We start from the raw sequence: 27633 nt of genomic DNA, 5'->3' as shown, positions 1-27633 counted from the left end.
ACTACCCTACGACCTTGTATTTTCATTTACGGTTACGGAAAGGAGATTTTAAAAGGAAGTAAAACTTCTCTTTGAACCACAGCATGGGTAGGGGCAAATAGAGAAATTGTCTTTATGAAAATAACTTTGAGCTTCTTAAATTCAGGAAATGAAACCTTGGGTTGTGCAAAAATTTCCTAGATACCGCACTGAAATCACAATCCATAAAAGAACAAATTGAAAGACTTTTTCAAAGCTGAAAATCTTATTCAAAAGACATTGTTAAAAGAACGAACAGATAAGCACCAGCATGAGAAAAGATTTGCAAATTATATATATGATAAAGGACTTGTACCCAGAATATATGAAGATTTCTTAATATTCAGTTAGAAAACAGCCCCATTAAAAAGGTGGTCAAGAGAGTTTTAAGATATTTCACCAAATGAAGGTATACAGATGGCAAATAAGCACATGGAAAGACGCTCAATATCATTAGACATTAGGGAAATACAAATTGAAGTCATACTGAGATAGATTACCACCATGTGCCCAGTAGAATGGCCAAAACTAGAAAGACTGGTGTATCAAATGTTGGCAAAAATGGGAGGAATTGGAACATAAAATGGTACCACCATTTTGGCAGTTTTTAAAAAACATACGTCTACTGTAATGGCCATTCCACTCCCAGATACGTACCCAAGAGGGATGAAAACATACGTCCATACAAAGACTTGTGCGTGAATGTTCTAGGAAGCTTTGTAACAGCCAGAACCCAGGAACATCCAAATTGTGGTTATGTCCATACAGTGGCATAGGACCCACCAAGAGAGGGATGAACTACTGATGGGCACGGCCACGTGGATGAATCTCAATTTTGCTGACGGAAGGGAGAGAAGAAAAAGTACATATTGCATAAATTCATATATATGTAATTCAAAAAGTGCAAGCTACTGTGTAGTGACTAAAAGCAGGTCAGTGTTGCCTGAGCATGTGGTGGTGGAAGGGGCGCGGGGTGGGGAGCAGGAGGGTGGAACTGCAAAGGGGCAGGAGAGAACCTTGGGGTGTGATGGGGGCTTCTCTAACTTGACTGTGGCAGTTTCACAGATGTATACGTGTGTTGAAACTTACCAAATTGCCCACTTTTTAGTATCAGCAGTTAATTGTAGGTATAAACGCATACCTCAATAAAGCAGTTAAAAATAACAATGAATGGATGAAGCAGGGACTACAAACACGTATCGGATGGGACCTGGTGGTTTTGCCCCGAGCCTTCCACTGCAGAGCGCTGCAAACCTGCCCGTACGTGTCACAAAGCTCAGAGCAGTTTTATTCATAATAGTCTCAAACCACACAACCCAGGCGCCCATCAGCAGGTGAAGGGTAACAGAAGAGTATTTGTGGCAGAGACCGTGGTTCACGAAACTTAAATAGTTACTATCTGGCCCTAGAGATTGCTGACCCCTGAACTAATGAATAAAGAATCAACCTCAAAATCTTTATGCTGTCTGAGAAAAGCCGGACATGTAAGACCACATATCATCTGGTGCCATTTATGTGAAGTGTGTAGAACACACAAAACTTCAGAGGCAGAGCAGGTCAGTGGGCGCCTGGTTTCGGGCGATGGAAATGCTCCCTAAAGTCGTCAAAACTCACCCGACTGCAAAGCGTGGGTGAATTTTACAGTGTGTAAATTATACCTCGATGATGCTGTGAACTTCAGGGACTGCATTTTACACACCCCTCTTCCCCGCCACCTGGCACGTGGTGGTTAAACTCCAGAAATGTCTGCTGACCGGACTAACTGCAGAGCTCACAAGCATCTCAGAGACAAGTGGAGAGGGGCCTCCTGCTCCTCAGGCGTCCAGGCTGCTGGCCCTGCAGGGGCGGAGTTCTCGTCTTTCTCTGAACACACACACCTGTTAACCTTGCGCCGGGCGCGCCGACTCACCACGGTGCTGCCTCCGAGTGTTTCCCTTAACGATGGACAGAAACTCAAGGCCACCGTCGATGTGCCCACAGCAGGGCAGCTGCGGGGCTGCTGGGCTGGACGGAGCTGGGGCGGCACCGACCCACCTGCCTCGCACAACAGGCAAGGGGGAGAGTGGAGCAGGGCAGGAGGTGTTGAACACGTGTTGTGCTCCCAGCCGAGCTCTCTGCCACCTACTTTCGGTTCCTGTGACACTTGGTGGCGGGGCCTGGGCTGCGGTGACCTGGCCCGGGGTGCGGATTCAGTTCCCAGCCCGTCTCCAGGCCGGTCCCCTGCCCTCTCCCACCGTGAGCCCCTTGGGAGCCCGGCCACGCGCTGCCCTGACCCGTGGAGCTCCCGCCACCTGGCGTCCAGAGCGGGCACTGCAATGAGCTGTGGGAGCCCCTGGGTCCTGAGGCCTGAATTCTCCAGGCTGGGACCACTGGGACGATAAATCTAAGTGAAAATGAGTCATTCCTAAAGTCTCCATGAATTACCAGAACACACCATGACAGGCAAACAAAATAATTATAATAAATATTTTAATTACATTCTCAAATACCAAAGCATAAATGTTAATATTTGATTTTTGGAAAATACACATAGCATTTTCTTCCTTGTGTTAACACAAATATTTGGCTATGGAAATAATACTCACTTAAAATGAAACCTTTCAGGCACTTGGGTGTAGAAAGTTCAAGAGAATAAAATACAACTTTACTGCTGCTTACAAGAGAGCAACCAAAACTATGCCTGATTAAATGCCCTACTTTTAGAGTCAGCAACACTGACCTAAGAAAAAACACTGTGACCAAGTACATCCACGGAGCATCGCAAGTTCCAGTGTATCTTAAACGGGAAAGGCTTCACCGATAATAGTTCTTAAGATCTCAAGCTCTTTTCAGTCTGTTCACTGAGATACTAAGTTTTAGTAGACAGAACCCAAAGAAAGAACATTTCTTTTTAATCACTTTGGCTCTTTCCTTTTTAAGTAGTCAAGAACTTTCTTGGTGGGCATTTAAGCAAGAAAGAAGCAACGGTCCCTGAACCCAGCGGAGCACGCAGCCCGGGCTGCCCGTGTGAGTAGCTGACAGTCTGAAGTCAGCTGTCGATTTCTGGCAGACCTCTCAATGAATTGTATGAATTAGACGTAAAAATACAAAGCCACTCAGTGAAAATTATTTCAGAAACTGCTGGGTTTGAAGCACTGTCCCAGGAGACACTGGGTGCGCTGTGCAGGGAATCCCTCTTGCTGTCGCGCCTGAGTGTCCCCGGCCATTATTACGAGACTTGAAGGCCACACGTCCCGGTGCAGGTCAGGATGAGGGCTCCGTGCCGGGCTCGGTCACGGAGCGGGCGGCAGGGTCTGCAGGTGCTGCAGCAGCTGCTCACAGTAGGTCGGGGAGCGATGCTTGTGGAGCACCGCCTCCGTCTCTCGCACCAGGAGGTTGGGGAACAGGGCGCTGCCTGCTTTGAGGGCCTCTGGAAAACAGGAAGACAGCTTCACATGCCAGAAAGAAATAGTAAGCCAACCCTACCTTCACATCAAAGTCACAACAGCTGAGAACGGAGCAGAATGCAGGGCCGCGGAATCTGGGGGCACGCATCACGACGGGGGGCCGTTCTCCCAGACGACACCACGGTGCTTGACGTGTTCGCGCCCGCAGCAGTGTGTCCGACTAGCGCAGCAAGACTGACAGCTGCGAGACGGAAGACCCGTGGTGGTGGTGGGGGGCACCATCAGCCCTTGGGTACCCAGACGCCGCCTCCTCCACCAGGCGCAGAACACACCCTCTCCCACGCTCCCAAGGACAGTCACCACAGCAGACCCGGATCAGGGCCATAAAACACACTTTGCAAATTAAAAAAGGGAGAAATCACACAGATGACGATGGAATTAAACTGGAAATCAGTCGCAGAGACAACTGGAGAATCCCCAAATAGCTGAGGTTAAACAACACAGTTCTAAGCAGCACAAAGCTCAAAGAAAAAATCTCAAGAGAAACTAAAAAATATTTTGAACTACAAGAAAACGAAAACACGACCTCTCAAAATGCGTGGAATGCAGTGAAAAGCAGTGTTTACAGGAAACCCGCAGCACTGAATGCGAACACCAGAAAACCAACCATCCCATCTCCCCCCTAGGGAGTGAGAGGAAGAAGAGCAGACTCCTCTGAGCTGGATGCTAACAGACTTTGACACTGAGAACAAAACTGTCTGCATTAGGAAGTCGTGCGGGAGGGACACAGAGACTCACATGGAAGCAGTGTGACCACCTGCTGGCTTCACAGTCTACACCCAAGTCACCTTTAGGCGACTCCCACTGGTCCAGTCGGGGTGCGCCCTGGGAGACCACCGCGTTAAAATACTCACTTTTCCAAGGACACGCCCATGTGGCTGTTTATTTTTCCTACTTTGCCCAGACGCCCGACAGCTCAGAGCGACGCGGGCAGAGGCACGACCCCGGCTGCCCCATCAGCTCACGCACGAGGGCCGCGAAGACGCAGAGTGCCACGCTTCCAGTCGTTTTGTTTTGGAAAATACATCTTTCAAACACACACTGCTTATGGTAAAATGTAATGGTTTACTGATACTTTAAACAAATCAGTACGCACCCTAACATTTCCCCAGCTTCAGCTGCTGCTGCGGTAAGTAACCCACGAAGAGCACACGGGCCCAGCACGCGGACCCGAGGGAGCCGCCGGGGCCCGACTCGACCCGGGATGGGAGCCAGCGAGTCTTACCGAGGACTGCGTCCTGCACGGTGCTCTCGGGGTCGTCCAGGTACACCAGGAGCTCCCTGTACAGGTACTGGATGCTGCCCTGGTCGCAGCTCTTCCCGCCCTCCTTCCCGGCCCGCTCCAGCCAGGTCACCAAGGTGGAGGTGGCCGCCAGCCGCACTTCGGTGGAAACGTCATCCAGACGCTTGAGGAGTTCTGAAGGAGCGGGGCAGGAGTGTGAGACGGAGGCTCTCGAGCAGGTATCCCGTCCCTGCCCACCCTGGGGCCCTGGCCGCGCTGGACTCCGAGCAGAGGCGTGCTCGGCTGGCCGAGCGTCTCTGTGCCCGACTTCTGACCTGCAAGGTGGCCCTGGGGACCCCGGCTCCCAGATGCTCAGATTCAGAGCCCACCCACCACGGGGTCTGGGGATAGGGCCGCGAGTCTGGTCACAGGACGGCCACTGGCCAGCTCAGCTGTGTTTCTGCTGAGCCTCTGGGACCAGACGTTCTGCTGCTGAGAACAGAGGAATGGTCTTTTCTGAGGGGCAGAAACGCTCACTGTGAACGTGGAAGATTTTTATCAACATATCCTCTTTCCACAGAACTGATGAGCCATGCTGACCCAGGACTCGGTTGTCCCTCGGAGGCCCATCCAGGCTGAGCTGGCCCATCACTGTGGAGGGCGGCTCTGCTCCCAGCAAGGACGCCCCCACGGGGAGGGCTGTGCTGCACGGGACGCCCCGGCCCTGGCTCCCGGCACACATGCTCCTGAGGCCTGGGCCTTGGGCGGCAGGGGGCAGGGAGGTGAGTAGCCCCAGACAGGCGGACAGGCCAGGGCCGCGGCTCCCGGTTTGCGGGAGTGGGGAGCAGCGGGGTGGCGGCCATGATCCATGCTTTGCAGGTGCTGCTCCAGGAGCGGAAGGTCCGAGCTGACCCCGTGTCCCATGAGCCCGTGGTGCCGCCTTCCCAACAGCCCCTGGCACCTCACGTTTGCACACTTGGTAACTTGTGCGGTTTTTCAAGCCTTGTCACCATTTTTGTTGCACTTGGTGCTGTGAACTGTCTTTTCCGAGGGGCAGAAGCACTCACTGTGATCTCTGATGACACCACAGGAGCTTTTCGGGGTGCCACGACCTGCACCCTATAAGACGACAAACCACCTGTAAACGCTGTCCCAACGGCCCGGCCGGCCGCCCCGCCCCCTCTGTGGGCCCCCATTCCCCGACGACACCGAGATCAGGCCAAGTACCGCTCCCACCGCGGCCTCTCAGGGCTCAAGTGAAAGGCGTCACCGCACGTCTCACGCTTTAGATCAAAAGCTAGAAATAATCACGCCTGGTGACGAAGATGTGTCGAGAGCTGAGCTGGACTGAAAGCTGGCCTCTTCTGATTGCAAGGGGAAGTTCTTGAAGGAAATTACAGCGCTGCCCCATGAACACACGGACGGTAAGAAAGAGAAATGCCTATTGCTGAGGTGGAGACAGCTGGAGTCCGGACGGAGGATGAAACCGGCCACAGCCTTCCCTTCAGCTGACGCTCATCCAGAGCCTGGCCCCAGCTCCCCTCAGTTCTGAGGGCTGAGAGGCGAGGAGGCCGTGGACGGAGAGTCTGAAGCCGGCAGAGGTGGCTGGTTCACGAGGCTGGAGGAGGGAAGCCGAGGTCATGACGTCGGTGCAGGTGGGGCAGCAGGGTCCCCACGTGGTCCAGCTCAGATCATCCATGGGGGCGGCCACACTGAGCACCGGATTTTTAGGGTAGATGAAACAGACTTCTGTTGGAAGATGATGCCACCCAGGACGTTCACAGTCAGAGAGCAGACGCCAATGCCTGGTGTCATAGCTTCAAAGCACAGGCTGACCCGTTTGGGGCTCACGCAGCGGGCGGCTGCCGTCGAGGCTGGGGTGCTGTACCATCCGAACACCCTGGGCCCTTCAGAGCGATGCCAGCTCCACTCTGCCCACGCTCCGTGAATGGGACAGCAGGGTCTGCGTGACAGACACCTACTTAAACACGGTTTACTGAATGTTTTAAGCCCACTGTTGAGACATGCTCACTGACAGGGCCCCGGTGGGGACGGCTGACGTGCCTGGCGTCTCCCACCTGCGGACACAGTGTCTCTCTGCAGCCTGCGGGCCGAGGGGCCGTTCAGGCCTTCCTCCTGCACCTCATGAAGCTCCAGCACCACAGGCGCGATTCCTCTGATGGGTGCGGGCAGAGTCAGCTGCAAACTTCTAGGAAGTACTCACCATTCTGGACGCCATTAAGGACGTGCGTGATTCATGGGAAGAGGTCGGACTGTCACCACTAACGGGGGTTTGGAAGAAGGTGATTCCAGCCCTTTGATGACCTTGAGGGAGGAAGCGGAGGAAGGGACCGCAGACGTGGTGGAACAGCGAGAGCAGCAGAGGCAGGCGTGGAGCCTCAGGACAGCAGGTCACGGATGAGAAGTGTCCTAACGGACAAGCAAGGAGTGAGACGGAGTCCACTCCTGGCGAAGACGTGCTCGAGAAGGACGACAGAGGACTCAGAAAATCACACAGGTGTAGCTGACAGGGCAGCGGCAGGCTGAGAGCCGATTCCAGCCCTGCACAGAACTCCCCGTGGGCGCACAGCTGTCACGTGGCCCGTGTGCTGCAGAGAAACCCTTCGTGAGAGGAGGAGTCCATCGACGCGGCCCACTTCACGCTGTCTTGTGCTGAGAAACCGCCAGCCAGCCCCCCGCCCCAGGCAGACCTCCTCCAGCAAAGATTACACCTCGCTGGAGGCTCCAATGGTGTTACCCTCTTTTAGCAATAAAGCGTCTTCTCATTAAGGCAAATACACGGTTTTCTTAGACACAGGCTCCTGGATGCTGAACGGACGCCAGGGCAGGGTACACATCTCCCTGTGCCGGGGCCCGACTGGTCCGAGCGTCTGTCTGGGAGAACCCGCGGAGGCCCCGCCATGCTTCCCACGACGGGGACGCCCGACTCTTCAGTTCTAACTGGGGCAGAGGGGACGCCATCCTCAGGGTCTGCCCAGTGTCTGGACATTTGTCACCAGAGTCTCCCGGGGTGTCACGGTGTCCCAACAGTTCTCCAGACACATCTGCAGAAGTCAGGGCTGGTGCCCAAAATAAAGCGGCCCTGTGGAGCCCCTCCATCAGGAAACAAGCCACCTCACACAGAGGACACGTGCTGGGGACAGTGGTCTCGTCACTGTGACGGCCGGCAACTGGCACTGGGGAGGGGGCTGTGGAGATGCCAGCAGGAACCAACACGCTTGCTGCCGTGACACTGAGAACGAGGCAGACCGGGGGCTGCGGGGGCGCCCCCGCTTGGCACCGCACCTCGTGGCTGCGGCGCTGGCGCCCTCCGTCCGCCCCCGCTCCTGGCCGCGCTCAGGGCTCTGGGTCGGCCTGCACGTCTGGCGCCCCCGCTGCGCCCGGGCTCACACTTCAGGGGCTATTTTCACTTCCTGGAGCCCTTAAAGCTGCCTTTCAGAAACCAGTGAGCGCTGATAGCAGTGAAATACGCAGGTGAGGGTGAGACCCGTGCGGCTACTGCCCATCCCAAGGGGACGCCACCGCAGCCGCGCGCCGCCTGCCCGGAGCCTGCATGGTGGCCCTTCCCCCCCAGGGTCTCACTGGGCCCACCCGCCTCCCCGCCTGCACCTTTGACCCGCAAGCTGCCTTTGGGGCGTTGCTCTTCCCCAAACACACTGGGCCTGGGGCCACCCGCACCGCACGGGGGTGCGCTGGCCGGGTCCCTAGGTTCCCGGGCACGCGTGCTGCAGGCGCACCTGCCCCAGGGCGGGGTCCCTGCCAGCTCCAGGCCTGCGTCCCCAGCGCCCCGGCCCCAATTCTGCTCGGCTGTTTCTCATGCGACATGACCCATCCAGGGATGCCAACCTGCCACTGCCAGGTCTGCACTTGGTACCAACCTGACCAGTAGCATTTTCTATTTCTCCCATCACACAAACAGAAGCAGGTGATATGGAAACAAGAAAGGTCGTACCAGGATAAATCTTCATGAATTTGTCTGGATCGATCACATCATCAGAGGTTTTTAAAAATGCACTGATGATTCTGCATGAAGTTAACCGAGTCATCTGCGAGTCTTCTTCCAGGGCGGTTAGAATCTGAGGTGTCAGTGTTCCCCGCACTTCCTGCACCTGCAATCAGAAAGCACACGCGCTGCGGGTCACGGCTGCTGCCATCCTGGGGATACAACGGCCATTCGGCCCCTGTGCGTGCTCTGCCCGTGATGGAAGAGACTTGGTTTTGGTGCAAATACGGGGAGTCTGGAGTGCTGCTGGGAACCTTCTCCTTAAGAAGCAGACTTGAACGCTGATTTTAAAATCCAGACAATCTGCACAGAGGTCAGTGGATGCTGCTCGCCAGGTCGCAGTGAGGCACTGACCCTGCCCAGCTTGCTCCGTGCTAGGAGGACAGGGTGTGGTGTCCAGTGAGCCTGGGGGACGTCTTCACTTAGTAAGAGTCGTTTGGGTCCAGGAGGTGGACGCTGGGGGTGTTTAACCACGTGAGGAATGGGCGCAGAGGAAAACCAAAGCTGTGACTGCTCCGCCGTGGCCTCAGCCCTCGTCTAACTGGAGACACGGAGACAGACAATACCAAAAGCCTGCTGTCGGCCTCAAGTTAATAAACCCGTGACAAAGTTCTTTCCTCGTAAAGAGAGACAGTCACCCAAGAAAGTCTGTAGGACCCGTCACGGAGACAAAGGCTTTCCCGCTCTGGTGGCAGGGATGCTCCAGTCCCCCCGTCTGTCTGTCTGGGAGCATCTGTGTCCCTGACACAGGACCCGGGTGAACACCCACCTGCTTGTTGGACAGGATCCCGCTGCTGATAAGCGCCCAGAGGCAGGACACGGCCGCCGTGCGGATGGCTCCCGCCGTCCTGCCCGCGTGCCACTGGAGGTTGGGGATGAAGATGTCCTTGATCACGGTGTCAAGGTAGGCATGGAACTGTCTGGAGCAAAGGCAGGAGAGCACAGGTGAGGGCGCACGCAGACCCTCCAGGGAAGCCCTGCAGTTTGGGAAATGGGCCCAGCAGAGCGAAGAGGCCCAGCGGTGAAGACCGCAGAAGTGACATGCGGGACCCTGAGCAGGAGGGCCCCTGGCTTCCGGGGCGGGGGGCAGCTGGCGGGGCCCCTCTCCTGGGACCAGGGGACCAGAACCCCAGGGCCCAGGGGTGTATTCCAGCCCCCTCCTCACTTTGTGGCCAAGGGGCTTCACCTGTCATTCTCCCTGGATCCAAGAAAAGGGCCGGCAAGTCACCCCACGGGCAGTCACCTGGCAGAGACAGGCTGTGTGGTCCCTCAGACCACGTCCTGCCACTTCAGCAGAAGGCACGGTGGGGCCGCGACCACGGTCCCAGATGCAAGGGAGCAGCAGATGCAGATGCTCCACCAAAGACACTGGGGGCCTTCGTCTTGACTGTGACCAGCCCATTCAAGATGCCGTCAGGACAAATGCGGAGCAGAAAAAAATGGGAATCCCAGCCCTGAGCTGCCCACTGGCCTGGTGGCCCAGCCTGCAGAGCCGCGCTGGAGGCCTGGATTACCCCCGAGGAGGCCCTCACTTTCTGGCCCTCCCCGCCGCCCCCGGCACCCCCGGCTTGCTTCCAGCATCGGCAGAGCCTCCGGCTCTCACGACTCACACACTCAGGATCTCAGTGGGCAGAGCTGCTGCTTCCTGCACTGATTCACGAGGGGGCCCTCTGGGCGGCTCAGCCCACGGCCCAGCGGAGGCAGTCCTCACGACGTGGCCACGAGGCCAGAAGGCCCAGTGCTGGCCATGGGAGGGACAGGCGGGGGCTGCTAACTCCAGTTGGAACCTGTCCCTGCAGCACTGAGATGCCAGGACCAGTGAAGGCCCTGGGCGTCCAGAGAGCAAATCCCACTGCGCCGGAAGGAGGCACCCTGTCCATGGCTGGGCCTCGGGACGTGGGGGCACGTCAGGGCCACAGGCTCCTCCAAAACCACCTGCATCCGGGCTGCGCTCAGTGGTGACACCAGCACGTTAAAATCCCGCAATTTTCCAACAGGACCCCTTACTCAGAGGAGCTGACACCCCTGGTTCTCAGGCAACTGTGGGAAACAGACTGGGAGGGGCTGGCGAGCACCCCGCAGTGCAGCCTCTAGGGGAGGAGCCGTTGGCGGTCGGGGGCTGCCCTGGGTGCACACGTCTGGGCACCCTGCTGAGGGAGCAGCCCTGCTTCTCCAGGGATGCGTGCTCCACCCGGAGGCGACCTCCAGCACCGGCCCACCCTCACACCGCGGCCCACCCCCTGCCCTCCGTCCAGACGTCTGGGGTGGGAGCCTGGTGACCCTGGTCAGGCCCGGTGTCTGCCCTCAGGCAGGACCCTCAGGCTGCGTGGGGACCTCAGTGCCATGCCCGTCCCCACAGTCAAGGCAGTGTTTCCTGAAGATCAAAACTGAGTTATTTTTCAAAATCTTTCCTGTCTGTAAAACAGCTAATATCTTCACTAAATAATCATAAGCTGAAGTTTTCTCTCCTGATACTGATTTCTTTCCATGAAAAGCCTTCAAGAGCAGTTTCTTTCGGGGACTTGGTCCAGGCATGGAGGCTGCTGCCCAGGGGTCAGCTGTCCTCAGGTAGACACAGCCAGGCAGGGGCTCTGAGGGTAACCGCCCGACCCGGGCTCTCTGCTTGGAGTCTGCCTGCTTGCGGGGTGGCTGCAGGCCCGCCGCAGTACCTCAAGGTCCCTTCCAACCCTGGAAGCTTCTGCTGAAGGCAGGAAATAAAACTTCCTGCAGCAGGACGGGCCAGCTAGACGCCCAAGGGCAGAGATCCGAGGAACATCCAGAGAAGAGAAGTCTGAATGATGACCCTTCATTTCCTGGGAAACTCCAGGATACGTGACAACAAGGCGGGACTTGTGGTAGATCTGCCCCTCTTGGGATGGGCCCCAGACAGCTCACAGCATCGCGCTGGCCGTGTCCCCTTCTGCGGGGACACTGAGCTGATTTAACAAGCAGGGCAGGACCTGCCGGACGGAGCTGTGCCTCCCCTCTCCTGCCGCAGAAGCCCCTCTGCAGAACAGGTTTCCTAAGTTCTAACCTCAACGGTCCTTCAATCAATTCAATCAACTCTCTGTTGGGCTTGAAGGCAGCTGACACATAAACCATTTAACAGGTAACATCTTCGTTCAGTGGGATTTTAACGACCACAGAGTGTGACTTTGATTCGTGTCTCTCCGTGCGGTGCCCCTGCTGCTGTGAGTGACTGTGGCCGCAGGACAGCAGGCCCCTAGCGCCCAGGGGCCTCCTTGGCCTGGCGCGGCGTGGGGGACGGCGCGGGGCTGTGGGGGCAGAGCTGACCTACCCTTGCGAGTCGACCGTCTCCCGGGCTTGCAGCAACACCCCTGTCAGAGTGGAGAAGAGTCTCAGGCGCATGGAGGGGTCTCTGGTCGGCTGGAGGCAGCTCCGGAGGACAGGGACCAGCTGGGGCAGCACCTCCCCAAGAGCAGGGCCTGCAAAACACACAGCAGCCTGGTTCCTGCCCGGCGGGAGGGCGGGAGGAGGGTGCGCTGGGCGCGGCGACACGCACACCCGCGGCCCCGGGAAGGATGCTCTCCGCACAGGATGGTGGCTGCTGCCTCTCTGGATGGGGACGTGACTGGCAAAGAAAAGTGACGAGAACGCTTTAGGCCCCCAGATCGCTCTAGCTGTTCAGTACGTAAACTTCCTTTTCCTTACAATTTCCCGAATTCTTAACAAAACTAACGTCAAGCAATCTTTCGGCACACGTGAGCTGCTCGGTATTTGCCCCTGAAGTCAGCAGCCACCGTCCTCGTCCCAGCTGGTCCCTGGAGGAAGTGGTGGCCCCCAGAGCCTAGGGGGACCCAGATACGGCGACGCACCTTGGGGTCTGGAGCCTCGCCAGTCGCGACCGGGGTCTGGACCTGAGTCATGCAACGCCCTCCCCATCGGGCCCTGTGCCGACACCGGACGTTGTGCTCCAGAACTGACCATGGTCCCGCTCACACCCTCCAGGGGATGGCAGTCTGCTCGTTCTGGGAGAAGTTAGAGCCCTATGTCCTTCCAGACGCATCGTCTCGATCTCTGGCATCAAAGCAGGACAAAGAACGTGTGGCCAGAGGGCTGCCCGTCCACCTGAAGTCCTGCCGCTGCCAGGTGGTGTGGCCTGCGAGCGGGGGGCGCGGGCGCTTCCGTGCAGCGGGGCTCAGGGTTCCTGCCTCGCAGAGGAGCCGCGAGGACCCTGAGCTGACTCTGCAGGGCAGCTCCAGACGTTTGCTGCTGGCAACCGTCTGGAGTCTTCTGTCCAAACTTGGACACACAGATTTGCTGACACATGACAGAGAACAAGCGTGGATCCACCCCTCCAGGTCTCACAGCACCACGGCCACTGAGACGCACCCCAAAATGGTCCTGGGACCCCCACAACGCTGAGTAATGACTGTGTGACAGGAGTCATGTCCAGAGAGGGGGGAGGGGCAGAGAGTCTGCAGCTAACGAGGAATTAGGGTTTTTACTAAACGTAAGTGAAGAAAAAACTAACTTGCTCAACAAGTTTACAGTCACCTGGGAAGTGGTTTCAGGTAGCAAATCACTGTGTTTCTCTAGTGAAAACCTCAGTGATGTTTTGCAGTATGGGCTGCGCCTCTGGGACGGGGCCCAGCACCGTCCACTCAGGAGAGGCCGGACGTGGGGGGCCGGGAGCAGCCCGTGACGGGCAGGCACACACCCAGTGCCAGGCTAACGCGGAGGAAGATGTGAAGGCAACAGGCTACAGGGGAGGCCATGAAACCTCTCACCTTCAAGATGTAACGTGGAAACGTGTGCCCGGCCAGACTTTACAGACCTCCGTCACACAGTCTCCAGTATACGTTTTTGGCATTTTTAAAATTAAGGTTTTGCTTCTTAAAACACCCATTCTCCCCAGGCACAAGTGACCACGAGTTACTTTAAAAACCAGGCCCTGGTCTGCGGCTTTCTGGTTGGTGCCAACCTCTGTCTGTGATGGGCCGGCCGCAGCCACCACACGACCAGCACTTGGACCCGATTCAGGGGCTCACCTGAGTGGGTGACCACCACGTCGAACTGCAGAAGTTCCGTAGAGTGGATGGTCCAGGCCTGGTGCGAGCCGGCCAGCCACTCCAGAAGAGGGCCTGCGTGCTCGCGGAACAAGTCCAGGCTGCCGTCCATGCTCGCCACCGCCGCCAGCGTGGCCAGGGTCTCCTGCACCTGGGGAGGCAAGCCACAGGCTGGGATGACCAGATCTTGAGGCTGAGACCCCACTGGACACCTGTCCTCGTCACCTGAGGGAGATAGGGCCACTCAGGCCCACAGCAGACGACGCACACAGGGGGCAAGCAGGGGCGAGGGTCGCGGATGGGGGCGTGCCCTGTCCACGCCATCCCGTCTGTGCAGCAAGTCACCACATGGACAAGCGTGCACCCACAGCAGGTCTGCCCGGTTTCTGTAGCCCAGGGGAGTGGGGGCACTGCCTGCTCCTGCAGGGCAGAGGGCTGCATGCCTGCCAGGGCTCGGTCTGCGAGGAAGGGGACCAGGCGGTTTCAGGAAGCGAACAGTCTTAAACCATGTTCACCAAAGAGGAGCCTGTGCCTTACCCTGCCGAGGTCTCCACCCCGCCCAGCCCACCAGTGACAGCAGGTCTGCTTGGGGAGCACAGGGAGCAGGGAGGGGAGACCAGACGGTGCACCAGCGCCACCTTCCAGCCTTCCTCCTTGGGTTTAGAACAGGACGTGCCTGAGCTGCTCTGCAGTTCCCTCTGTAACGACAGATTCTGTTTTTCTAATATTTCAGGCCCTATGGTGACAGCTGCCTGCTCAGACACGTGCCCTTTGGGAAGGGGGTTTTGAAAGTGAGAAATAAAATGTTGAGAGAGGCCCCAGTGAAGGGAGGGATGGAGGCGGGCAGCCTCCTTGACAGGGAGCAACAGGGCTCCAGTGGACCCGGTGACTCTGTGGGGTGGAGCACGGGGAGAACTGAGTTCTCGGCTTGGGGAGAAGTGTCCGGACACTGGGTCTCCGGACGGTCCCGCAGCCGCGGGGAGTCAGACGTCAGGCTTCGAGCCTGAACACGGCCAGCGAACGGCAAAGATCCTGTGAAGCTGGACGGCAGCTACACGGGGAGTCATGACGTCACCCTCGCCTGACCTCCACTGCAGGTGCGCATTTCTCGCCTCCTCAGATGCACAAGTGTCAGGCGAGCACGGCTCACCTCGGCGGCGGACTCCACGTCCCAGTGGCGTCTTCGCTCTGAGACACTAAGTAACTGGCAGTTGGAGAGAATCTAAAACCCACGTGCCCCCTAAGGCCACGTCGTGGAGGACTTGTCCTGAACATTCTGAATTCTTTCATCTTTGGTGTTGGGTAGGCCTGAGGCTTGGAATTCCGGCGCAGAGACTCATCACGGACGACGGCTACCTTTCCAGGTGCCCCCAGCAAAGCAGGAAGCGCCCCCACCTCACCTTGTCGCCGAGGCCCGTGGCCCCCCACAGCGCCAGGACAGTCACCAGCACCTCCATGAGCTGCAGGCTGGACCCCCGGCAGTCCTCCCTGCTGACGGCCACCACAGACTGCACGCAGAGCAGCAGGGACTCCCCGTAGAGGAGCTGGGAAGAGAGCGGGACGCTGTCAGCCACCTCCCATGCCCCCCTCTCCGGGCCCAGACGAGGCCTTGAGCACAAGGCCCACGGCCAGGGTACCCTCACGAGCAGACGCCAGGCCCGGGTCAGGCGCAGCACACAGAGGGCGTTCTTCCACACAGCAGGGAAAACAACTGGGACTGAGAGTCACGAAATTTACGGTAATTTTCCTGAATGCTTGATGATGTTTTAGTTACGTTTAAAGAAAAGTTTTTGTGTGTTGGCAACACGCACTGCAGAATTCACAAGTGGAAAGACAGGGTACCCTGGACCTGCTCGGAACACCCCCTCTGCCCCCACCCCGCCCGAAAGTCATAGGGAAGGAGTGAGGTGGGAGCCGTGAGAACCCGGGGCCGCGCTGCTGGAGGCTCCCCCTGCTCTTCCCTCTGCTCCGTGCACCTGAGTGTTCCTGAAACTCTCAGCTTTAATAAAAATAAGTAAAATTCTACAAGTCAGAAGATGTCTCCTGATCAACGTGAGGACAAGGTGACACCCTAGTTGGGTCGAGCCAACCTCTCTCTCGCCTCCTGGGCTCCGGCCTCGTCACCCACAGAACAGGGGTGACGGGGCCGGGGCCCAGGAAGGACTCCTCGTGCGCCTACGAACGTCCCCTAACCCGCTGCTCTACCATTTTTCACAAAGAACAGAATCGGTCGGGCAGGTCATGTTTGTGATTCACAGTGATTTACGGATAAGTGAGCACGTGAGTAACTGGAGGAAAGCACTTCAGCTTTTTCACCAAGGAGACCTGAGCCCTGAAGGATGGTGACTGTTTGTCTAGATGATGGACTGTTCTAAATTCTGAATCAGCGCTCAGATTCCATGGCTCACTCGCAAGTGGTACAAATCTCCAAAGTTTAAACAAAAAACTCACCGTGGATCACACCCTGGGCCCGGGGGGTGACTCTGGGTGTCCTGACTCCTGAGAGGCCGCGACTGGTGTTTTGCTCAAACCCTTCCTCCCCGCAGCTCAGTTCTTTCAGGCCTGGACTGGCGGACCTTTTGAGGACCGACTTTGGCTAACTTCTAAGTGCACATCTGTGGAGCTATCACATTCACGGGTGTCGCGGGGACGGCGGGAGAGGTGTACCTGCACCGCATTCACTGGACGGACAGACGGGTGACAGGACTGCAGCTGCACTCAGGGCAGCGGGAGGGGCCCCTCAGAGCTGCCAACCGTGCTGCCCTCTCTGGGCCCGAGACCACCCAGAGCGCGCCGCCCTCCCCATGGCCGTGCTCTGGCGGCACGTGGCTCCCGGGTGCTCGCAACGCGGCCAGTGTGGCCGAGGACAGCACTCGCACCTTGTTTGATCCCAGTGCAAGCAGCCAGCACGCCTGACAGAGCAGAACCAGGCGGGAGGCACACAGGCCCCCAGACAAGAGACCATCCCTGGTGGGCCCGTGGGGACCACCATCGATGGTCACGTGCACATGGCACCTGGCAGAGACCTCGTCACCACGTCAGCAGGTTAACCCTCCCACCCACCCCCTCCCACACTCCTTACGTTTTCAGACCCTTGGCAGATGTGAGCCTGGGCCAGCTCCGCAGCGATGACCTTCACATGAGGCCGGAGGGCCTCCCTTGGGCAGCCTTGGATGACCGAAGCGAGGACCAGGAGGCCGGAGGGGGAGGGCGACTTTCTCAGTGTCGGCAAGATCAGCTTCAGAAACACCTCTGGGCTGACGAAGGTGCCGATCAGCTGCGCAGACCTCGTGCACTGTGGGAGAGGGCAGGAGACTGAGGGCCGCCAGTGCCCCGCCACGGCCCCAATGTGGCCCCTGAGCTCTCAGCACCGCCTGTCTGCCTCATGGGGCTTCACCGACCAGAAAGAGCCCTGCGCAAAGTCTCTTCTAAGTGGGTGCTCATGGTGCTGGTGAAAAATAGGTGTGTCCCTCACGACCGTCAGAACTTCAGTGAGAAGACGCTCAGGCCACCTGGCCTGTGGGACAGCTGTGTCCGAGTGTCTAGGGGCCGGGGAAAGCCTCGGAACCAGGTGGGGGGGGGGCCCGGCCGCTGGCCTGGACTCCCGTGGGCAGCCCTGCATGCCTGGCCATGTGTGGGTCTCGGAAGCTGTCGCTGCAGGGCTCACAGGGTGGAGGGCCCGTTTATGCTTGGATGCACTCGGCCCCACAAGAACACATGCAGAGCCAATCGCTCGCTCAGGCTTGGAGAGGCCATGATGGCAGTGGAGTTAGTAACCTCCAAGAGCCATTCCTCACGGGCACAGTCTGGGTGAGGCAGGAGCCCAGGGAGAGCCCAGAGGCCCCAGAACATCTGCACCTTATCGTGGGGCGACCCCACGTCTGCTCACATTTGTCCAGGTTCAGACTCAGGCCTGAGAGGGGACTCTAGCCCCTACGTTACAGGGACGGCCACTCACGCTGCTGACCACGGCCCGCTCCTCGTCAGCGCAGGCGTGCTGCAGGGTGCGCAGGACGGGCTCCAGGTGCTGGGTGACGTGGTCCTCCGCGTGGAGCAGCAGCACCACCAGCAGCTGCGCGGACTTCACCCGGGTCCCTGCCACCCAGTCGCCGATGTCGTGACAGATGGCAGGAAGGATCTTGGAGAGGTTTCTGAAGACGAGCTCGCGGCAGCCCAGCCCCGGGCGGCTCCCTGCGGATTAAAGGTGGAGAGTAAACCGTGAAACTAAGACAAAGTCTCAGCGATTCTATTCTATGGAAAGAACACGTTCCTCATTCAGGCATACGTATGTGCTTTACTTTCAGGTCTTAAAACTTCAAAACAACTCTTCAGGCAGAAACGAAGCCATGAAGTGTCACAACTGACTTAAAATTTTCCTACAGCAATCCTGGAGTGAGTGACACACCGTAACTACACGCTTGAAGTGCAGTTTGCTAAGTTCTGACGTGGGTGCACCTGCAGGCCATCTCCACAATCAGGGTAACATCCATCCATCACAGGTTTCCTGTGCTCCGTGCAAAGCCCCCCAGCCCCAGGCGGCCCCCGTCTGCTTCCTGTCACTACAGATGAGCCGCCTCTTCTAGACTTTCTGTGCAAGGGCTGCACAGAACACGCTCACTTCTGTCCAGCTTCTCCTGCAGCATCTGAGACCAGTGGGCTGGGACACTGATTCCTCTTCACCGCCGAGCGGTAGTCCACCGCGTGTACAGCCCAGTCTGCCTGGCTGTCCGCCTGCCAGCAGACACCCGAGTTGGGTCCAATGTGGGCTGTCAGGGACGAGGCTGTGTGGGCGCCGCCCTCGCCTCTCTGGGGCAAGCGCTGAGGAATGCCACGGCCGACCACACGGCAGGCGTGTAACCAACTATTTAAGAAACTGCAGTGCATTTCCCAAGGTGGCTGCACGGTTCCTCACCCACGCCAGCTATGCGTACCAGGTCGCTGGGCGCAGTCTCAAATGGAAACCTCTAGGGGGCGTGGTGGCACCTCCTTGGGCTGGAGCATGTTCTCATGTGCTTATCTGACACCTGTGTGTCCTCAGTGAGGTGTCTTTTCAAACCTTTCCTGCCCTGAACTAAAAAAACCATGTTTTTGTGTCACGGGGTCCTGAGAGTCTGCGTCTGGATACAGGTCTTCACACATGTAACGTGCCAACATCTCCGTCTGTGGCTGGTCGTGTCATCCTCTGAACGTCTCTCCAGCAGCAGCAGTTTTCGTTCTGATCGAAACCGCTGTATCAGCCGTCTCTCGTGGAGTGTTTAACCCAGGTCCACGAGCATCTGGGGTTACTTTTCGTGCGTCAGAGGAGGCTGGATCCAAGCCCCGCCTGCATGTCCAGAGATGCTAGCACTGCCGCTGAGACGTCCTCGCCTGCACTGCCTTTGCACCTGTCAAAACTCAGTGTCCACACGTGTGCGTGTTTCTGGACCCCATTCTGCCCCACTGGCCTGTCCGTCTGTCCTCATGCAGACTCCACGCCGTCCTGGTTACCGCGGTTTTGTGTCTTGAGACCAGGAAGTGCTTGCCCTTCAGCCCTGCTGTTCTTTTCTGGAGTCTGGGCGGCTCTGGGTCCTTTGCATTTCCTTGTGAATCTCAGGTAAGTTTCTCAATTTCTGCAGAAAAGCCTTCGAGGATTTTGATGACAAGACTTTGACCTTAAAAATTCAAAAGAACTCTAAACATTGACGTGAAACCATGATGTATCAGAGTTTAAAGGGTGGCTTAGAGACCCCATTCTGAATTTCTCTTCCTGTTACTTTTCTACTTTTATGGTATACGAGAGATTAAGTTCCAAAAGATTCAAGTTTTGTTGCCTATTTAAGTGAGAGTGCTGTAATTATGTAAAAATATAAACCCCAAAACAATAAATACCATTTTCTTCCTGACACATCTGCTGCGGAAAGTCTCTGAGGTGAGGGACACGTTAACAAAGACATCTGGGGAGGGTCTGCTCACAGGTGGACACACAGCCTGGGAGGTATTCTCAAAGAAATGCTGGCCTCACTGTGGAAGTGGTTCTGAAGCCACTTTCTGAACTTGACTGAGCAGACGAGTGGCGCTCTTCTTGCCCAGGGGCAGCATGCTGGCTCAGAAGCCATGTCGGGCCCGCTGTGTTTCTGTAAAGCAGGCCTCGCTCATGACCGTTGTCTGGGGCTGGGCCGCTGGGGCCTGCAAAGCCCTATTTACTGTCTGGCCTTTCCCAGAAGGTCCGCTTTCCCATGTGGCAGCACTAGACCCAGGAATGAGACATTCAGTTCCTCAATCCCGCTGACGCGTTTCAGGCCGGGAGGGGCGGCTCCGAGGGGCCAGGACCTCTCAGGCTTGAGGGTCCAAGTAGAGACCCTGCTCAGAGCCCAGGGGCGAGGGACTCTCGGCTCTTCTGTGGCTGGCGCAGGAGGGCCTCAGGGAGAACAGGGCCCTTTCTCCCCAGTGCAGACGCCGAGAGCCACAGTCATCAAGACAAACGGCAGGAGATGCCCTCTGGGCTTCCTCAGTTGTGGGAGCCCCTGAGTCCTGCCCTCTGCTCTGGACTAGACGTTCAGAACAGGAAGTCATCCTCTCCAAGGAGAAGGACCAGAACACTTAAAAGAACTAGGACAGAGTGGCACAGCTCAGAGCAGCTGGACACATGGCATAGCGACGGTCCTGACCCCGGCCCCACTGGCGTTCAGGCCCGCAGGGTGATGGTGGTGACATGCTCCTGTCACTGGGCATCCGCCTGCCACACGTGGAGCTCACTGAGCTCGGGGCAGCTGGTCTCCCGGTCCCGGCGGCTCAGCTGTGAGAGGCCACGAGAAGGTGGCCTCATGGCTCAGGCACCGACCAGGACTTGCAGGGACCAGGGGCAGGTCTCCGCCCTTTGCCCTGTTCCTGCGATAGCCCCTCACCGACCCGTGACACCATCCCACCTCAGCTCTGCTGCTCCCAACAACCCTGTTTGAATCCTGAGGTTGTCTCTCCACCCGGCCGAGTGAGGGGGGCCTGCACACCTGCGTGGGCACCAGTGAGCAAAGGTGTGGACACAGCGGGTCGGGAGCACGCGGAGCAGCAGCTGCCGCACAACTGGACTACGGTGGTTTAACCGTAGGCAGAAAGCAGCCCGCAGCAAGTCTGCCTGGTACCGTGTACTCGCAAAGTGGGGCTACAGCCCGGGGGTCCAGCACAGTTCTGGCTGTTTACAAAAGCAGACAGGGGACCAGGGGTACCTTGTCCAGAGGAGATGGAGACCCTGCAGCGTGGGGAGGGGGTGCAGGCACTGCTGGGAGGCCATGTCCCGCGTGACCGTGTTTCCACACGAGAAGAGTGCTGGGTTCAAGTGTGTCACTGGCTTAAGGACGACCACGGCCCCTCCCAGCCCCCCACACAGCCTGGTTTCAGAAGAAGAGCTGGTTCCAGGGCTGTTCCAGGAAACTTGTGCCACGTCTTAGGGCTGAGGACAAACTCCAGTGGGCGGGCTGTGTTTCCGGCCACGCGTGGGAAAGGAGGCCAGGCTCCGACTGGACTCTGGTCCAGGTGACTCAGCCACCGTCCTTACTCAGAGGCACTGCACTCCGGCAGATCTGGTGGGGTGAACTGTGCACCTTCTCAAACCTCGTTGGTTCATAGCTCAGGTTCAGCCACACGAGCTGACCGTCCAACCTTGCAGGTAAGAGAGGACACACCCACCATTGTCTGCTCACCTGCAACTCACTGGGCCGACCCTGTACCAGCGTACCTGTCTCAGGTGCAGGGATGTGTCTGTAGACAAGTCTGCCTTCTCAGAGCAGAAGGCGATGTGAGCAAACTTTCAACGCGGAAACAGCGCCAGGTGAGCTGGAGGCCAGGACCCAGAGGGAGGAGGGTGCTGTGGGGGGCTCTCGGGGGAAAGCAGGAGCTGAGGCCCCAGGACAAGTGGTGGGGGTAGGCCAACACCTGCCAGGACCACCAGGCAGGCACAAGGTGGGGACGTCAAGGGCGGCCCGGCCAAAGAAGCCATGGGACACAGATCTGACAACGCATTGCACCTGGATGTACAACGGATTCTCGACACTCCCCGATAAGAGGACAGCCAGCCAGTCTAAAACGGGGAGCAGAGATGTGAGCAGACATGTAACAAGGGACGTGGACCCACACAGAGGACGCGGGCGCCTGGTGGGGTCTGCGGACGGCAGCTGGAGCAGCGGTCACAGCACAGGACGAGGAGCCCGTCGGAACTCACACGGCTCTGCCTCTGAGGGGGAGCCTACTGGGGTGAGTCCCGTCACAATACAAGCAGCAGCTCATTTGAGCGCTGAGGGCGTCCTGGGGGGGGCGGCAGTGGGCCTGGGCCGGGACAGGAGGGGCCGGACGCCCCAGGGGGGTCAGCAATGGAGCCGGGACGCCCCGGGGGGGGGGGGTCAGCAATGGAGCCGGGACGCCCCGGGGGGGGGGGTCAGCAATGGGGCCGGGATGCCCCGGGGGGGTCAGCAATGGGGCCGGGACGCCCCAGGGAGGGGCCAGCAATATGCCGGCAACAGCGAGGGTTGGGGCGAGACTGACAGGATCCGGCACGTGAATGGTGTGAAAAAGAGAATCTGAAAGCTTATAAAATTCAAATTTTAAAGAAGAAATAATTTCAAAGACAGATGCCAAAAATCTAATGAAACGCGGTGCTTATACCAGTAGCTCCGGTGGCAATTCAGTTCCACGTTTATCCTGCTCTACTTGAGGCGAAGCTCTGCAGGCCACCGCCTTCTCCAAGCCTTGATCATGCACCCACCTGCGTGGTCCTCAGCACACAGCGGGCCCTCACTCTGCCCTCCCCGCTGCCACGCGCGGGGTCTGTGTCCCTCAGTGCCCGTCTCCCAGGCCCTCCTCGCTCTCTGCAGGGTGACCTGTTCAGGATTACCCAACGTCTGCCTGGCCAGGACAGGCCCCCACGCGGCACAAGGATGGTCCTCTGTGCACGATCAGCATCCGAGGGGTTTCCCAGGGACCCCTCGGGTGAAGGGACAGGCGAGGGCGGAGAACAGGACTAGTTAGAGATACACCCTAGACCATATCCAAAGAGAATTACTGTCTCCTAATCGCCAATCGGATCCCAGCTGAGATCTGTCACGTGTCAACACGGCCCACAGAAGCCCCAGGCCGGCTTCTCGTCTCCCCAGTGCAGAAGTGAGCCCTGAGCAGCAGAGGAGGGACAACACTCTCACGACGTGACAATCACCCTTCAGAGACCTCCGTCCCCCACGGGCAACGAGAGCGTACTTAACAAAAAAGTCATAAACAAGTATCTTCTCTAAGTTCTACACTTTTGGAAAGGTGCTGCGTACTCAAACTTTACTAAATCAGAAAAAACCCCACTAACAATTACTTTCTCTACTTTTTCCCCTTCACCGTCTGCTGTGGGAGAAGACACTACCAGAGGAGATATGGTCACAAAACAAAGGAAAAAAAAAGACACTGGCCTCACAGGTGACGGCGGGGAGGAGGTCCCTGCTGGCCCCAAACTAAATGGCACCAGGTGCAGACGAGGTGTGCGTGCCTGTCTCAAGCTGACCTTCACCCGGCACCCCCTCCAGGGCCACCATCTGAGCCTGACGTCACCCTGGTCAGGGCTGAGGGGCCAGGGGCACCTTTTCCACGTCTGTCCTCACCAGCAGGCACCTCCTCACCACCTCACTGTGACAAGATACCCGTGGACAGAGCGCAGCAATAAAGGCACCTGGCCGAGTGCAGCTGGAACACACTTCACTCCCACGACAGACTGTGTTTCCAGAACACGAGAGACCACAGGTGTGAGGGGCGGCGGCCCAGGTGGGCATCCCTGAAACTGCAGCTGGGAGAGGACTCAGGAGCTGGGGGGAACAGGTGTGCCCATGGGCACACGCGCACGTATGCACACACATGTGCTGGCGGTCTGGCAGGGAACCATGAGGAGGGGAGGCCGGGAGGTTATGCACAAGATCCTCTCCTGTACCTGTTTGTTCCTTTGGGTTAAGCTTACAGACAAAATTTTTTGTGAAACGACATGGCACTGCCCATTTCCAAAATTTCCACCACCATGACCAGCAGCCGAGTGTCCGCAGCTGAGTGGTTCATGCACCCAGGGAGGCCTGCAGCCTCTTCCCAGCAGAGCTGGCCCCAGGGGGAGAGGAGGAGGCCGGAGCACTGCTAGGGGCTGAGGACAGGCACCCGGCCCTGCCCACGACTCTGAGGGCACCCTTTCCACAGTGCGGGCTCCAACCCCCCCACCAATGTCCTGACGCTGGACTCACCTGGTGAGGGGTGGTGGGCGGGGGGTGGGCCAGCAAAGTCCAGCTTGTCTTTGAGGTCCTCCTCGTTCTCTGTCTGCCACTGCAGGCCCACCTTCTCCCAGAGGTTGGCCGCCTCACGCCTGCAGCACAACAAAGACTCCATTAGGAGGCTCCCATGGAGGCGGGTGGAGCCCGGAGCAGCTGCTGAGTCTCTCCCGGAGAGAGCCTGCCAGCCGGGCCTCTGCACTGCCCGCCGCTCACCAGCAGTTCTAGAAGGGGCCGACTGCTGTGCGGGAGCCCAAGCAAAGCGCTGTCACCGGACCTCCCAGCACGTGGGAAGAGGGGTGGGGGTGGGGCTTCCCTAAGAGACCGAGCTGCTGTGGGTGGCAAGTCAGGGAAACACCTGGCAAGACACCCGGTGAACCAGAACGCACGCCACAGCGGGCCCAGCACCTGACACAGGGCGTGGGTCCGAGGAAGTGCGGCACCGCGGGCGGCCTCCCCACTTACGCGACTTCAGGTATCTCGTCGTCAAAGCTGCTCAGCAGCAGCGGGATGAGCTTGTGGAAGAAGGAGTAGCGGTCCCGGAGGCGCAGCAGCCAATCCCCCACCACGCGGGTCACCGCCTGCCGCACCTGCGTGTACAGCAAGGGACCAGCCTTCACGCCGGGCAGAGGCGGCCCACGACGTCACCGGCGGGGCCCCACAGCCGGCTCAGGCGTGCCCCCAGCTCCATGTCCACATCTCAGCCTGGGGACGAAACATTAGGGTCTGGCTGTCTCCAGCCCACATCCTCTGGGCTCAGCTGGACCTTCTGCTAGCCTGAGCCAAATGCCCAGCAGGGCACCAACAATGGAGCAGGTGTGCTGGCCGAGCTCCAACATGCTGAGTCCAACATTCCAGGGCAGACCCCTGCCAATGCCTATGTGGTCACATCCTTGAAGCTTCACTGACTGGGTCAGTGTATTCTCCCAGCTACATAAATCACAGAACCCCATCATCTACATGAAACACAGAGACACAGCAACGCGCAGAGGGGGCCCTGACAGCCAGGGTGACCCCAGGACTACTGAGGGCACCAGCCTGTCTGTGGACAAAGTCTGGTCCGTCCACACTGTGGATATTACTCAGCCTTAAAAAGGAGCAAAGCACGGACTCCTGACACAGACAGATGGGCCTCGGAAACACGAGGCTGAGTGAGAGGCAGTCACGGCAGACCACACGTTGACTCCACTTCCGTGAACCTCGTCAAATCCAGAGACAAAGATCTGCAGTTATCAGAGGCTGCAGGGAGGGGAGGGTGGGGAGGTATCACTTAGTGGTTACCAAACTTCTGTTTGGGATGATAAAAAAAAAGCTTTGCATTGTGGTGATGGTTGTACAACATTGTGAATGTATTTAATACCACCTAACTTTAAAAATAACTAAAATGGCAAATGTTACACGTTTTGCCAAAAGTTTTAGAAATTAAAAATATACCAAAAACATTCAACACTGTACACAGGAAAAATGTACAGTATGTGAATTATAGCTCAAAAAGCTGTTCTAAAAAATAAAAACAAGAAGGCCCAGCATGCCTGTGGTAGGAGGCAGGGCAGTGCTGGAGAGCAGTTTCGGGGGTCACCAGACCGGGGCCCCAAAGGCAGAGGGAACAAACTACCCCAACACGCCCACCCCGGCTGGGTCCTCCTCCCAGGCCTGGTTGGCCAACCTCTGAGGCTTTTCAGCTGGACCGCCTTGTTGGAGCGGCATGTTGCAGATGCGCTGCACCCAGTTTGGATTTTCTTCCTAAGAGGAAACAGTCCTCTTTCACTTTCCTTGGGATTAGAAACAAGAAGGTATTAAGATGACTCAGCCCTCCCCTCATTTCTCAAAGACGTGAAACAGGACTGCTCTGTGCCTGGGAGGGAGGAAAGGCCACTGGTGTCACGGGTAGTATCTTTAAAACAAAAGTGAGAGTCACAAACAGCTCAGTGGCGTGCTTCCGGTGGAGAATGCCCTGCCCGCTACCTGGGGGACGTTGTCAAAGAGCCGCTGAGCAAAGTGAGGAAGCACATCATCCACTGACTTCCCGCTGCCAAACTGGACGACCGTGCCTGTGGCCTCGATGACGGCCACTCGCACCTTCCAGTGCTGGTGGGAGATGCTCTGCATCAGGGGACCGACCAAAGACTCCGACTGCATGTGGAAGTGGTCTGTGGGGCAGGGAGACCACCAGTTACCAGCGGAGCCCACGCGCCTCAACTGTGCCCAGCTTGGTTCAGCGAGCCAAGCACAGCTCTGCATGCTGGCGCTGGCACCGGCACTGGGAGAAGCGACCCAAACAGCACCTCCCTGACTCAGAGGCTGCAGGGACCAAAGGGAAAAGGCGAGGGCTTAACCCCATCTCAGCTGACAGGAGCTGTGAGGGGGCATCCCGGCCTGGAGACTCCTGCATGGCCCGGCGTCCAGGTCAGCCCGCAGCCAGACACCCAGCCCTACTGCTGGAAGCTGGACCTGCACCGCTTTAGTTTAAGCAGAGCCACCCCACTTGTAAGGTCCTCACGGAAAGTCGACCGGAGCGCCTGGTTCTGCAGTTCCGGACTCAGTTCTACCGCTGTTCCAGATCCTTAAGAACCGCTATTTCAATGACACTTTGGGCGAGTTCTTTCACCCCCTGGGTTTTCAGATCAAGACTGGCTCTTGGCTCACTACTGCCCAGTGCGATGGGGAGCCAACGGACAGGTCCCTCGCGTCGGAGCGGACAGGGCAGAAGGGACGGTGCTGAGACAGGGAGATGCTTCCAGCGTGAGACAGTCCTTCACTCAACAGTGAGCCCCCACTACGGGCAGGCACTGCGCTACGCGCTGGGAGACAGCGAACACGGTCCGAGGCGGGTGTGGGGAGGGGGCTCGGGGACTAGGGGACTAGGGACGGGAACCAGGAACGAGGAGCAGGCACCTGGCGTGGCGCGCGCCAGGGCGGCGGCGCAGTCGCAGCTCTCGCGGCGCACGGCGGCGAAGGGGTCGAGCAGCGTGCAGCGCAGTACGCGCACCGCGTCGTCCAGGTGGGGCGCGAGCGCGGAGCCGCCCAGGCGCACGGCCAGGCCGAGCAGCTCCACGAGCGCCAGGCGCAGCTCCTCGCAGGCCTCGGGCGGTGGGCGGCGCGCGGGCTCGGGGCCGGCCAGGCGCGCGGCGAGCGCGGGCAGCAGGCGCGGGAGGGCGTCGCGGGGCCGCGCGGCGCGCCGCAGGCCCAGGCCCAGCAGGTGCACGGCCAGTGCGCGGCAGCCCTCGGCCGGGTCGGCCAGGCAGCGCAGCAGGCGCGGCAGCAGCAGGCGCGCCCAGGGGCCCTGGAAGGCGGCGGCCGCGGCGGCGGGGTCGGCGTCGGGCGCCTCGGGCCGTGCCGCCTCCAGCGCGCGCTCTAGCGCCTCCAGCGCGCGCCGCCGGCCCAGCTTGCTGTCGGCCTCCAGCCCGGGCAGCAGGCGGCTCAGGGCGCGGCTCAGCTCCGCCGCCTCGGCCGTTTCGGCCGCCTCCGCCGGGCCCGGGGGCGCCGCGGCCTCCGCCGCCACCAGCGCCGCCATCTTCCTCGCGTTGCCAGTCACTAGGGGAGACCGGCGCTTTTACGACGGCCACGGCGCGGATTACGGCGCGTCTTCCGGTCGGCTCCGCGCGCAACTTTATTAGCAGCTCGCGGGGCGGACAGG

The 27633-nt window shown here is 58.5% G+C and overlaps 2 protein-coding genes across 4 annotated transcripts in view; one reads left to right on the top strand and one right to left on the bottom strand.

Moving 5' to 3' along the window:
- Window positions 1-2470: 2470 nt before the first annotated feature.
- On the bottom strand, window positions 2471-27531 carry DNAAF5 (dynein axonemal assembly factor 5). 3 transcript variants are annotated; one of them, XM_074345447.1, is made up of 13 exons: window positions 26892-27528; window positions 25962-26146; window positions 24462-24586; window positions 23973-24091; window positions 17699-17931; window positions 16823-17035; window positions 15141-15284; window positions 13723-13891; window positions 12009-12156; window positions 9480-9630; window positions 8660-8816; window positions 4690-4881; window positions 2471-3427 (listed from the first exon to the last, which is right to left on the bottom strand). In XM_074345447.1, exons 1-13 carry the CDS (start codon window positions 27508-27510, stop codon window positions 3291-3293), a joined length of 2592 nt encoding a protein of 863 aa, XP_074201548.1. In that variant the 5' UTR covers window positions 27511-27528; the 3' UTR covers window positions 2471-3290. The 3 variants fall into 3 exon arrangements, 2 of the variants coding, with proteins under 2 accessions (XP_074201548.1, XP_074201549.1); XR_012500212.1 differs by lacking the exon at window positions 2471-3427 and adding an exon at window positions 5224-7116 and having other exon boundaries at window positions 4742-4881; window positions 26892-27531; XM_074345448.1 differs by lacking the exons at window positions 2471-3427; window positions 4690-4881; window positions 8660-8816 and adding an exon at window positions 8892-9251 and having other exon boundaries at window positions 26892-27531.
- PRKAR1B (protein kinase cAMP-dependent type I regulatory subunit beta) overlaps window positions 27501-27633 on the top strand; it is a 102947-nt gene continuing 102814 nt past the window's right edge. The window contains exon 1 of the mRNA XM_074345450.1: window positions 27501-27632. The gene's annotated coding sequence lies outside the window, so the exon portion shown is untranslated. The remainder of the gene's footprint in view (window position 27633) is intronic.

This window comes from Camelus bactrianus, chromosome 18 (genome assembly GCF_048773025.1).
Source record: "Camelus bactrianus isolate YW-2024 breed Bactrian camel chromosome 18, ASM4877302v1, whole genome shotgun sequence".
In the NCBI taxonomy this organism is placed as follows: Eukaryota; Metazoa; Chordata; class Mammalia; order Artiodactyla; family Camelidae; genus Camelus; species Camelus bactrianus.
The sequence above is the reverse complement of the archived record's forward strand: the minus strand, read 5'-3'. Positions and strand labels throughout refer to the sequence as shown.

What these genes read in the sequence shown, in the direction of transcription:
- DNAAF5 (XM_074345447.1), bottom strand. Translation starts at nt 27,510, where the DNA reads ATGGCGGCGCTGGTGGCGGCGGAGGCCGCGGCGCCCCCGGGCCCGGCG. An exon ending in CGTGGTGGTCACCCACTCAG is followed by an intron (nt 12,157 to 13,722) that starts GTGAGCCCCTGA and finishes TGTGTTTTGCAG; the next exon opens with GCCCTGCTCTTGGGGAGGTG. An exon ending in CGTGCAGGACGCAGTCCTCG is followed by an intron (nt 3,428 to 4,689) that starts GTAAGACTCGCT and finishes CCTGTTTTCCAG; the next exon opens with AGGCCCTCAAAGCAGGCAGC.